The 13,831-nt window shown below is 37.1% G+C and overlaps 1 protein-coding gene and 1 pseudogene across 1 annotated transcript in view; both read right to left on the bottom strand.

Annotated features, from left to right (window-relative positions):
- Positions 1 to 12,153, bottom strand: part of LOC103729747 (protein dopey-1) — a 70,002-nt gene extending 57,849 nt beyond the window's left edge. Inside the window, exons 1-5 of the mRNA XM_017796825.2 lie at positions 11,962 to 12,153; positions 10,257 to 10,355; positions 3,862 to 3,961; positions 2,749 to 2,858; positions 1,378 to 1,486 (exon numbers count right to left, since the gene is read on the bottom strand). Of these exons, the coding sequence (XP_017652314.1) occupies positions 1,378 to 1,486; positions 2,749 to 2,858; positions 3,862 to 3,946 (304 nt within the window). The 5' untranslated portion in view covers positions 3,947 to 3,961; positions 10,257 to 10,355; positions 11,962 to 12,153. The remainder of the gene's footprint in view (positions 1 to 1,377; positions 1,487 to 2,748; positions 2,859 to 3,861; positions 3,962 to 10,256; positions 10,356 to 11,961) is intronic.
- Positions 10,216 to 13,831, bottom strand: part of LOC108490566 — an 8,251-nt pseudogene continuing 4,635 nt past the window's right edge.

The raw sequence follows: 13,831 nt of genomic DNA, 5'->3' as shown, positions 1-13,831 counted from the left end.
GAAGATAAGTCAAAGGTCCTGCTCGACCATTGTTGGCTTCTCTTGGAAGCTAGACAGGCGATACCTTCAGTCGAGTTGTTGGCCAGGATAGATAAAGGCTCTTCCAGAGAGTAACCCAACATACTACAGGAAAAATGAACAGCAGACCCCAATTCTATCCAAAGGAAGAGTGACAATGGATTGCCGTAGATGAGGAACAGCTGATCCTCCTGGAACAGGGACCTCTGGCTGACTAGATTTACCAGAAGGGCAGACAGGGGGGAATGGATGAGGGTGCGGACAGCACAGTGGACAGTGACAGGGATGGCAGAGTATGGAGCCTCTAGTGGGAGAGGAAGGCTGTCTATCTGACGAGTTTGTATTCACGCTCAGATGCCGAGGAGCTCAGAAGGTGGGCGACTGTGATCAGCGATACTCATGTATATAGAAATTAGAAATGCATGTGAAAATGTCTCAATGTCAATTGCCTTGGAATGAATCCTTCTGTATGAAACTGTGTGTTTTGACAACGAAGTGGAGATCCTTTTTTAAACATTGGAACCTCAATTAAAAAAAATAAAATACATTGTATGAAAAAAAAAAAAGATACATTTTACTGCCATAATCATTATCATTTCTCTCTAAAACTTTCCTTTGCTCCATCTACTATCATATAATACCAAAAGTATGAACCTGATACAAGACATTGATACAACCTGTTATTTTCATATTTAAAAAATTTCACTTTTAAGAGTAGGTGAGTTACAGCATACATGCTAAAAAACCTGTATATAATGTTAAAAATTGCATACTTTACAATATATTTTTGTTTTTTCCTAATGTATCTCAATCAAAATTAACTTTCTAGTGGCTCTGATATAAAACAAATACACAATGAAGAGAAACTATATAAAATTGTGAAAAGGAAAGCTATAATTCATATTTCTGTTCCAGTCCTTGAATTCTAATAGATTATAAATGTTTCAATTTCAGTAACAATAGGGATTAACAGGAGCTCAGATAACATCCTGTAAAAAAATTTCTTTTGCTGCCTACACAGCACAAGGCATAGAGGTCTGATCCTAATATACAGGCTAGATGCATCCCTATATCTTCAGTAAAAAAATTGCTGCAATTTTGTATTCAAGAGTCATTTCAAAATACAGTAATTTTTCTCATTTAATTGTCTTATTTTTATCATGAAAAGAATACACAACCACATGTCACCTTGTGTCTTGGGGCAGCAGTGTGTTACCCAGCTCAGGTTTGTAACAATATAGAACCACACACGTTGCCTTGTGTCTTGGGACAGCAGTGTATGTTACCTAGCTCAGGTTTGTAACAATAGAACCACACATGTCACCTTGTGTCTTGAGGCAGCAGTGTATATTACATTACCTAGCTCAGGTTTGTCCAGTAAACTGATTAAAATACGAAAAGGTTTCAGATCCTGCATTAGAGTGCTCTCTTCTCCAAATCCATTCATTTGTAAGATTCCCACCATTGCCTTTAAAAAAGAAAAGCAAACAAGTTACCTAGAAAAGAGATATTAATACTATTTTTCATTAAGAAAAATGTATTTCTAACTATTACCTGTACGAAATGGAAATTCACACCCCCTCCCCCCAATATACACAGACTGGACTAAGTAAAACTCATTATTAGGTAGCTCAGGTTGACATCAAACTCACCAGCCTCCTGTTTTAGTCTCCTGAGTGGTGGAGCTATAAGTGCACATTATCAACTTTGATCATAAATTTTCTTTAGAATAAAAGTAGAAGAGTCAAAGAAAGTCAAGAAAAGTACATTCCAAAATCAACTGTTGGACCTCAGGATGAAAAGGTTTCATTTAAGATCATGAGATCCAAACTATGCCATTTCATGACTGCAGGATCTATTATGAAATTTCTTCCGAGTGTCTTCAAATTCCAGTATATGATTTTCCTCATTTAAAATGCTTCTGGTGGCTGAAGAGATGGCTCAGAGGTTAAGAGCACTAACTGCACTTGCAAAGGACCCAGGTTCGAGTCCCAGCATCTACATGGTGGTTAATAACCATCTGTAGCTCCATTTCCAGGGGATCTGATGCCTTCTTATGAACTCTGTGGGCATTTCATCACATGGGTGCACTTACACAATGCAGGAAATACATTCATAAACATAAAATAAAAATAATAAATAAAATATTAAAATAAAATAAAATGCTTCTAAATTGGGTACGGTGGTGCACACCTGTAATCCCAGCACTACTGAGGCTGAAGCAGGAAGATCATAAATCAAGACCAACTGGGGCGACCCAGCAAGATCCTTTCTCAAAAACAGTAAGAAAGAAAAATGCTTGAGATATTATGTATTTTCTTAACATATAACTAAAATAAATATAGTACGAAATAAATGGATCATTTTACCATTTCTATTCTAGTTTCAGTCTCATTACAGTTAGAATCCTGCCACGACCCAAATTCTCTTGAGGCTTCATAGGAAATTTGGGTCCTGGCCCATTTATAGAAATAGCTCAATTTTCTTTGGGCAGACAGTTGAGTAGCTGTTACTACATTCTAATAAAATCATGAAAACAGCAAAGAAACAATATGTTCCTGGTCTTCTATGGGAGTCTAGTTATTATGACTTTACTGTAGTCATTTGCTTGTCATAGTCATTCTTGGGAAGTTTGTGAGTCTTGTCTCTACTTGTTCAACTATGAATTCAGTTAAAGCAGGATCATGACTTTTTCCACAGTAAGGGAAGAATAATAAAAGCAGCCGTTACCTGGACGAGCAATTCTTTTGAAAAGGTTGTGAAGTAGTAAGTAGCATGTTCCTCAGGATTACTGTGTCTCGTGCTCCTGGGTCCTATGATGGCGCCGTTGTTATCAAAACCTCCATGGGAATAAACCACAAAATCATTAAAACAGAAGCCTCAAAACCGCTGTTCACTAAATACCAAACAGCAAATATCTCAAAAACAGCACTAAACACTTACCAGTCAGTAGCCCATTCAATGTCAGCAAGAGAGATCATTTCAGATAGTTTAATAAAGGGAAACCAATTCAATAGATAAGTAACCAGTATTCTTCCAGAATTACCTTGTCTCTTTTTCTTTTTTTTTAACCTACAATCTTATCAGTTGTACTGTGAAATAACTGAATATTTAGAACATCTAAGTTCCGTTGTGTCCTTTTACGCTAGTTAGTAAGAATTTGTGAGCCTAGGCCAAACACTTATAAAATGCTGGAAGATGGACGTGTACTACATTCTACTGCCTGAATGAGCACAGTGCCTCACACTGTGTCACACTGAGACAGTAGTACTTACTAGCACTCATGTCTTTGATGACTTGAAAGTTTCAGAATTTTGTCATTATTTAGATTACTAATTATCCTTTTATATTTATCAACATTAAGTATAATAATTGCAATTTGTAAGAAAAAAGTATTGGTAAAGTGGACATGACCTTACAGGTCCAACAGCCTCTTCTACTAAGAGGTTTCTGAAATTTTGTCACAAATTTCACCATTCATCAGTTTTTTAAAAATGTGTATGTGTGTATATGCCGCAAGTGTGCAGGTGACCATGGAGACCAGAAGAGGGCATTGGATCCCCTGTAGTTGGAGTTACAGGCAAATTAGGATCCTTTGGAAGAACAGCAAACACTCAACTGTTGAGCCAACTCTCTAGCCTAGTATTTTTCATTGTTCATTTACACATTATATTTACAAATATACAAATTTGTAATTTATAAATCATGTACAATTTTTTTTTCATTTAAAAATTGTATTTTTCATATGATTTGAGGATACTTATGCATGGCAACCCTCCCCCTTCCCTCCTTCCTTTAAAAATTTTTTTTGGTCAGTTATGGGCATATACATTAAATACTTACCAAGAAGCCATGCATAAAGTCTTCGGTTCAGGGACATATCCCTCCTTAGTACTACATGAAGGGCTGCTGACAAGATCCTGATCATATCTGGTCGAGTAGCCTGAAAAATAAATGCTAACTGTACTTAAGCACATATAAAAGTATAGGTCTGTTTTTACTCTTTAAAAACAAATGTCTTGAATTATGCTCAGAACATTGGGGTGTGTAAAGGTGTTTTCACAAAACATTGCTTCAACTAATCTTTCAAATACAGGAATTATAATTCCTCCTTTACAGACTAGGATGCAGGAAGAAAATTAGGTAACATGACTGTTTAGTTTGGGAGTCGTTTGTTTATTTGATTACTTACTTAATTTTATTTATTTATTTATTTATTTATTTATTTATTTATTTAATTTATTTATTTTTGAGACAGTCTCACAGACCTGGAAGCCTGGCCTCAAACTTGTTGAGATAGAGGAGGGTGACTTGCTCTTCTGCCTGCCTCCACCTCCCAAGTGCTGGGATAGAAGTGTGTGTCACCAGCAAAATATGACACAAACAAGTATTTTAAAGATAGCAGAAAATCATATGCCATTAACTGTTCATATTCACAGCAATGTCAAAGGACTTTATACTCTTTAGAGGGTCACTATCATAAGTCCAAGTACCTTATTTCTGCTTCTTAAAAATTTAACTCGTAGTATTTCAAACATGTGAAAATACCCCATAGAAAACAAAATAATGAGTATTGTTCCAACCTATGGATTTAACATTTTCTTTTGCTTTGCCCCCACATGTTAAGAGGAATAATTCACTTTTGTCCCTTTCCTATAGCTTTAATTTGATCTTTAAAATGACTGAAGATGTTATTTCAATCAAAGTCTAAATTAATGAAAGGTAGCTAATAAATTTGTTGTTAATATTAAGAATATCACTAGGGGGACAAGAGGGCTCAGTGGGTAAAAACATTCATTGTACAAATCTGACGACCTGAGTTCAATCTGTGGCATCCTAAGTGGAAGGAGAGAAGTAACTCCCAAAAGGTGTCCTCTGACCTCTGATGTGTGTGGAAGTGTGTACACATGTACACACTTTTAAAATTTAAAAGATATTGCTAAGGAATCATTTAAGGACAGAAACTTGGAATCTCAGAGTTAAATACTGGAAACTGACTAATTTAACAATCACTCTATAAAAAGGAACCTACATTCGTGTGGCCTGAAAGTGTAGCAAATTAAAATGTCTGGCTAGTGTCTCATCTAGATGTGGGGCTGAACTTTCCTTAATCATAAACCAATAAATCGCTGCTATACTGTTTTCCTGATACAGAAATGAGCCATCCTCCACAATTAGTAGTAGCTGAGATGTTAATAGAACACAGATCATCCACAGGTGGCAGATTATGCTCATTCTTTAAACACAGATACTGTCAATAAGCTATGTAAATTTCAGGGTGCGGTCTCTAGGTGTCTGGGAGATCTCTAATACCATCTCAAGAGGCCCAAAGGTGAAAACCAGCTATGCGTACTCATAACATGAAGGAAAAGGCACATACTCATAACAACATCTAAATGCTATTTGCTTTTCCTTTTGACGTGTTGACATTTTCCCTAATCACGTAACAAGCAAACAAAACAGCGGGCCTGTTCCTATGAGAAGCAGTTGAATAGCGGCATCCACTGTATTTACAATCTTTGTGGCTCTGCTACCATGTTCTTGGAGTACAATTTTAAAAGAGAAAACAAAAACAGGATGACAGTGCAGCTCAGTGGTAGAAAATCATGCAGGAGGCCCCAGATTCCATCCCCAGTAAAGGGAAGAGATGGAGGGAGGGAAGGAGGTAGAGAGGAATGAGGGAGCTAAGGGAGGGAAAGAGGAAGGCCAGGCAGTTTCGCAGTTCTTTTAAAAGAATGTCAGTAATGAAACAGCAAAAACTTGTCACTCAAGGTTCACCCTTGGGTACACGACTTTGAATATTTTGTAGAATGAAATTGTAACTACATGCAATGTGTTTATGATACCTATGTATGATGGTTGTCTCAAGGGAAAGCATTTGAGTTAGCAGAGTTCATTAGAGTTCTGAACTCAGCTAGCAGATTCCTTACAGAATGACATTTTTACCAAATGCTCAGCTATTGCTTATTCTGGTGGATAACCCCTTTCTGTATTAGGAAGGCAGTAAAGGAAGGGCTCACTGGTCTGTGATTAAGGAAATGTAAGCACCGCATCCAGATTAGACACTAGCCATTTTTTAAAAAAGGTTTTGGGCTATGCCTAACAAAGTATGATATTTTAGATTTTGACATTTAGTAGTCATTCCTCAAATAAAGTGATGCATCACTTAAAGGAAATAATACTGTTACAAACAATAAAATTGGCAATTTCAAGAGAAAACTGGAATTTTGGAAGGCCTGTATTTGTGTTGGGCTTATACTGCTTTGAAATACATTGGCCTGACAGCTTCTAGATACTATGCTCAGAAGCGTTATAGTAATCTCCAATTCTTTACTGACGGAATGTTATGGTTTGGGGCAGGTTAAATGGTTCAGTGGGTCAAGGCACTTGCTGCCATGCCTGACAACCTGAGCTTGATTCCTGGAACCCAATGAAAGGTAGAAGGTGAAAGTAAGACTGCCATAGTTGTCCTCTGACTTCATGTGCTGTGGCACACATATGAAAAATAAATACATGTAAAGAAATTTTAAAAATGTTATGGTTGAATCTGCAATGTCCTCCACAGGATGATGTTCTGAATGTTTGTTCCCCAGGAGGTACCTACTTTGGGGGGCTGTAGAGCCTTCAGGAAGTGGAACCCAACTGGGAGAGGTAGGTAGGTAGTGGCTGACCCTTGAAAGTGCAGCTGCTTACAGCAAGCTTCCACTGTCATGGACTGAGCTCCTCCTGCTGCCCTGCCTGCCATGCCACAATAGACTGGACACTATATGCAGTAAGTGGTAACTGCAACAAATGTGACTGCTTGGTATAGAAGGAAAGAGATGGGTCTGTATTTGGAAAATCTGAATACTTTAGTAAACTAGCATTTTCTAAATATCCAAACTTGATGCTGCAGAAGCATATATGAGTAAATGTTCCAATAAAAGTATAAGAAAAACTAATAGATTTTAATGAAATGAAATACAAACTTTCATTGAGACATGTTTATATTGCATACTGCAATTAACTGTTAAAACTGTAACTCTAATTTTGGTATAGTATCAAAGAATACTGTGTAATTATTAAGAAAAAATGTTAAAAGACTCTTTCCTTGCTTTTCCAATTACACATCAAGTTGAGAGTAGGGTTTTTTTTTTGCTTTTCATTTATTTCAACCAAAAAGCAGCAGGTATGAGCTTTCAGTTTTGTGCTTTTAGGTCAGTTATTAAAAAGATTGACAAAAATTATGAAACTATTTCTTAATAATTTCTTTTTGTGTTGGAAGATACTTTCATAAAATGTTATTCATGCTAACATGATAACTTAATCTTTTGAGATAAATTAGCTGGCTATTTAAAAATGGGTTAGCTTTAATTTAACAAAGATGGATAACTCTAACTTACATCAAGAAAATATTTTTAGGATTCTTTGTATTTTTTATAATAGCATCATGCAATCAAAACATTTGTTAACTACTGCTCTGTCTATTCAATATCAAATACATAGTTTACAGATGCTGTTATAAAATCTTAGGAAGCACAAGGATCTTCCTATCTTATTTGAGGAAAAAACTCAAGAAAACAAGAAGTGGAAGATACGGTAAAGGATACAAAATCTGTTTCAGGAAGAACAAGGTTCAGAATACTGTACAACATGGTAACCGCAGTTAATAACAATGCTGTACTGAAAAGTGTTAAAAAAGTAGATTTTGGGGCTAGAGAGATGGCTCAGCGTTTAAGAGCATGGGCTACTCTTGCAGAGGACCTGGGTACAGTTCCCAGCATCCACATGGCAGCTAAGAACGATCCTTACTCCAGTTCCAGGAGATCTGACGCCCTGTTCTGACCTCCGTGGGTATTGCACAACACAAGCGCACTTACGTTCATGCAGGCAATACACTGAAACACATAAAATAAAAATAATAAAAATACTTTAAAAGTAAGTAGATTTTAAGAGTTTTGGGGCTGGAGATGACTCAGTGGTTAAAAGCACTGGTTGCTCTTGCAGAGGACCCAGGTTTGATTCCCAGCACCCACATGGCAGCTAACAACTGTCCTAACTCCAGTTCCAGAGGATCCAATGTCCTCTTCTGATCTCTGTAGGCACTGCATGACACAGATGTACTTACATACACACTGGCAATACACTCACACACATAAACTAAAAATTAAAAATAAGAGTGCTCACTGCAGAAAATGCTAAGTCTGTGAATATATGAATTAGCTTACTTTAGCTACTCTTCAAAGTATTATGTATTTCAAAACACCATGTCCAATAGATACATTTTTTTCAAAACTATTAAATAAATAAGGCAAGAAGTCACATTTTTGATGCTAGGGATTGAACTCAGGGTCTTATGCATCTACCACTGAGCCACACACCCAGCTAAATATTCTTTTCTTCCTTCCTTTGGACACAAGGTCTCACTACTGAATTTCAATCCTCTCGCCTCAAGCTCCTTAATCCTGGAATTCCAGGCATGCAACATCAATATTACTGTGCTTGGCTAAGAAGTCATTTCTTTTTTAAAAAAAATTATTATTTATTAATTTTATTTTATGTGTATGAATATATTGCCTGCATGTATGAAAGTATACTGTGTGCATACAATGCCTGCAGAGACCAGAAGAGGGTGTCGGATCCCCGGAACTGGAATTACAGATGGTTGTTAGCCACCATGTTGGTGCTGGGAATTGAACCTGGGTCCTCTGGAAGAACAGCAAGTATTCTTAACTGCTGAGCCATTTCTCCAGCCCCCAGAAATCATTTCTTAATTATTACTGACATTACCATACATTTGTAATATATTAAAAAATTACTATAATCTGAACTAAAGTTGAATAGCAGATATTCAGGTCAGCTTTATCTGAAATAAAAGTAGTAACTGCCCAGCCACAGCATAACAGTGCATAGGAAGGCTCTGTTGTTACAAGCAATACTTACAACATGAAAAGGGTAAAGTGAGGAACCAAGATGAAGATGTTATGATCCATATGCTCAGGCAGCCTGATAATGTTGCACAGTAAGGGGGGAAAGAACTAGAACTAAAACAGCCGCAGAGCCAGGTGAGGTGTGCTCTAAAAGAACTATGAAAGAGTCAGCCACTGTCTTCATACAACAAGCCAGAAAGTCAGAGTCTGTTGGCAGGAACAAAGAAGGCAGCATAGGACAGGCCAAGGAGGGCTTAGTCAGAATCACTGACTAAGCGCTTGTTATTTAAGCTTAAGACTTAATTCCTTCAATTCTATACAGGAACATATCAATGGAGGGAGTATTGATACTAAATGTTGGGATAGGAAGAAAGTTTAAGGTCAAAGGTCAGTAAAATTCTTTCATTCTTTAATGCCATATAGTATATGTTTTAGGTTTTTGGACATTTCATTGACCTTTCGTTTTCTTTTAAAAGTTTTTAAAAAGAAAAAAAAAAATTACGTGTGGTCTATTTGGCCACTCCTATGACACAGCTTTGGTAAGCTTAGTCTATGCTGAATTGTTCCAATGGAGAAAATGTGAAGTCAGAAGGCAGTAAAAAGGCCTGTGGTTAAGAATGGGGGTCTCAAGACAGAAACTGCACATATTTTATGTCCCAATTAGTGACAACGTAAGCAATGAGAATAAATGCAGTGATAAAGAAAAATTAGCCAGTCATAATGGAAAGTCACTATAGTTCTCTGCTAACAGTAATTAGGGAAATACCAGTCTTTTCTGCTAATGCATTTTTAGAAATAAATTTATTTCCTCAAAGCAGAAATTCTCTGTATCTTATTACTTGTGGTATTTAATTTGATCATTCTAAAGGTGTATGTTCTAAATTAAGGAGATAGTGATTTGCCAAATCAATTGATCTTATCTTTAAGGAAAGTACTAGCAAATGTCACAGTGACTAAATATTTGGGTCTCAAATGACAACGAGCTCTGCTAAGGTTCTGGCTTGCATCCTGGGTCACCAAAGCATGAGAAGGTCACACCAGACACATATGCTGCCTATGTAGAAGGCCTGGGTTTCAAGACTCAAGAGTTAGCAATGAGCACTTCTTGCTTTTTATAGTTTGATAATATGCTACAATGACCAGAATTCTTATCAAATCATTTATTGTTGTTCTTCAAAATTTTCATAAATTCAATGTCATCAAAAAGGAACTTGTCTTCTATGTACTTACTGATTTATAATGAAAACATTCCAACACAAAACAACTCTACATCACAAATCTATGGTTTTCAAAGAATGCCTTCTACGGGCAATGAGCACCATGCTTTACCTAACTCATATGGAATGGAAAGCAGAAGAGTATGAGGTCCAGGGTGCTCCTCTGTACAAGTACACTTGAGTCCTTCACGGAAGTACTTACTGCTTCTACCTGAAATAAGAGAGCCTTTAAAACATGCTGTGAAATGTTTGTCATGGAAATGTCACAATTTTTCATTTTCTCTAAGAAAAGTATACTTATGATAATCAAAGAGCGCTTAAAAACAAATCTGAAGTGTTAGTTCTAATGACTTTTCACCCCATACCCTGGGATGTCTACACAGCATCTGTGTGCAAATGTTTATGACAGCTCCATTCATACTTAACTTAGATGGGATACAAGTCACATGCCTATTAAGTGTTGATGACAGTTATTTTTATGTTATGTTTGTTATATATGTTATTTGACAGTTATGTCAAATGCTTATGACAGCTTCATTCATACTTAACTTAGATGGGATACAAGTCACATGCCTATTAAGTGTTGATGACAGTTATTTTTATGTTATGTTTGTTATATATGTTATTTGACAGTTATGTCAAATGCTTATGACAGCTTCATTCATACTTAACTTAGATGGGATACATACTAACTGAAGTAACACAGACTCAGAAAAAAAAACGACGCATGTTCTCCCTCATATGTGGATCCTAGCACCGGATCCTTATAGGTGAGTATGTAACCAGACATAACTACAGGAACCAGGATAGTGAAAAGGAACCAGGGAGATAAAGGAGAAGAAGAAGAATCAGAAGGAGAAGAACAGTAGGAAACAGGTGTTAATAAGGGAGATATGAATAAAAATGGGGTTATTTTAAGGGGAGGGGGAGAGAGTGTTATACAAGGAACCTTGAGGATAAAGGGAAAGAAGGCACTCAGGAGAGGTAGGACCATAGGAGAATGGTATTATTAAGGGAGAAATGGGAAATTTAGGGGCACTTTAAATTGGGTGATGTAATTTTCTTAATCTTTGTAGTAGTGGTTATGACTGCATGTAAAAATTCATACAAGTGTATATGTAGGATGGCCTAACTTTAGTGAATACAAATCATACTTGAATAAATGTAACCAAAATTCTACACAAACCAGCAGTCATAATATTATATGGGAAAAAAGTAAACATTAAATTTTTTATAAACATTTTGAAAATGGACAATAAAAGTTCGTTTTTAATTCCCTGCTCATTTTAGGACTACAGGATTCTATAAAGATTTCCATCTGCTCTCAATCTTGAAATTAAAAAGAAAAATGTAAATGGTCAGTGTGATTATTTCTCTTTCACTGCTTGCCTTGGTATTACCGCATCTCTCACAAGCCTCTTACAGAATTTGCCTATATTGCTTTGTCTAAAATTCATCTTGCTTATAAAGAAAACTATGATTGAAGAGAAGATCCACTCTGGGACATAACAAATGTAGCTATGATAACAGCGGTCTGGTCAGTAAACAAGAAGGGAATAATAAAATCATTAATATGCCTGAATAAAAGATAACAAGCAAAAATCATAACACATTTTCATGTAAAGATTAACCCTTTAAGGCATTTAAAATCAGTAATTACTGATTATGTTTCTTGTCGGTTTTCTTTGGTGGAAAATTATAAGCTCCATGAAAACAGGAAGGCTGCCCATGGCGTGGTACTCACTCAGCATCCACCAGGAAGAGTGCCTGCCTCTAGAAAAATTCTTGGGACATGACCGCCATGCACTGAGACCTACCATGAGCTCGATGTCACTGCCAATTATGTAAAGCTGATCTTCCATTGAAAGCTTCCTGTTCAGATGAGCAAGGACATAGGTGATTCCAGGTAAACGGACAGCAGGACTGGTGAGGAGACTGCCCCATAGGGCACTATAGAATGCGGACTGCTCTACCGCAGCAGCAACCTTTTCCAGCAGCGTGTTAGTTCTGGGCACAAAACAAATGGTGTAAGAAAGAAAACATTCAGTGTCACAGAAAAGGAAATAAGTATTAGGCTCTTAAAAAAGTATCTGAAAGCAATAGTCAGGCATGCTGGTGCATGCCTTTAATCCCAGCACTCGGTCGCAGAGGCAAAAAGAACTCTGTGAATTCCAGGCCAGCTGGGGCTACAGGGAGACCCTGCCTCAAAAAGACCAAAGGAAAAAAAAAAAAAGAAAAGAAAAAATCTGAAGGCATGCGGAGTGTAGTCAGCACGCCACCCTGGAGACAAGTGAGCCAGGTGAACCGCATCTACTCCAGGCAGAGGACTGGGTAAGTCCTGCTTCCACTCTGCACTAGCTGCTAAGTCTAATCTTTTTTCAGTTCAGCTCCTCATCTGTAAAGTAAGAAAACATCACCAAAACCCCACCACAGTCTTTACTACCTCACTGGGTGTTAAGTTACAGAAAGCAACAGAGCAACATGTGCACAGTTTAGCTAAGTGCGACCTTAACACAGCTATACCGACTTTCTGTGAAACTTTACAGAACATTTTTTTTAATTTTTAGGGATTTATTAAAAAAATTTCAGCTATATGTACATGTATGTGTTTGTGTATGGGAATGCAGGAACCCTCGGAAGTCGGAGCCATCGAAGCCTCCAGGAGCTGGAGTTACAGGGGATTGAGAGCTGCAACATCATGGCTGGGTATTGAACTTGGGTCCTCTGGAAGAGCACTATGTGCCCTTGACCACCGAGCCAGCTCTCCAGCCCTTAAAGGACATTTCTAACTGTTTTGCTCTCTTTGAAATCACACCACAGTTTACAATAACATATATGATTTAAATTGACCTATGACAAAAATCAAAATATTAAGGATTACATTAATGAGTGACTTGTTTTTAACATAAGAGAAACAAATCAATACATAGTAGTCTATTACATTATGGTATCATATAGACAGATGAATTCACCTGGTATGTGATTTAATAGGAACATTAATCTCTTCTGGTCTCAATTTTCTCTATGCATTAAAATAACACATTTATGAACCCTTTATAGACCTTGTGTGGAATACTTAGCAAAACATAAATCATAGAACACTATAGCCATAAAGATTATTTAATGTCAGCTGTGTGTGGTGGCACATGCCTTTAATCCCAGCACTTGGGAGGCAGCAGCAGGCAGATCTCTGTGAGTTCAAGGCCAGCCTGGTCTATACAGTAAGTGCCAGGCCTGCTGGGGCTACAAGAAGACTCTGTCTCAAAAAAACCAAAAAGAGGTGTTGGAGAGATGGCTCAGCGGCTAAGAGCACTGACTGCTCTTGCAGAGGACTGGGATTTGAGTCCCAGCACCCACATGACGACTAGGAATCATCCTTAACTGCAGTTCCAGAGGAAATCTGATGCCCTCTTCTGACCTCCGAGGCATTGCATGACACAAGCGCACTAGGCAATACATACACATATAAAATAAAAATAATAAAATACATTTGAGGTATTGATTCTGCACACCCCTTGAGAATAATTTAAAAAACAAAGTTATAAACTAAATGAACTATTTTTATATTATACTTTTAAAATTTTAAGCAAGTAGGTAAATTAAGAAAAGAAAATTGGGGATGGGGATATAAAGATGATTAAGATTGAGATGTTCTGTATGAAATACACACACACACACACACACACA

The sequence above is a fragment of the Nannospalax galili genome, unplaced genomic scaffold (genome assembly GCF_000622305.1).
Source record: "Nannospalax galili isolate Female #2095 unplaced genomic scaffold, S.galili_v1.0 scaffold2893, whole genome shotgun sequence".
Lineage (NCBI taxonomy): Eukaryota > Metazoa > Chordata > Mammalia > Rodentia > Spalacidae > Nannospalax > Nannospalax galili.
Note: the sequence above shows the minus strand (reverse complement) of the source record. Positions and strands in the feature narration are given on the sequence as shown.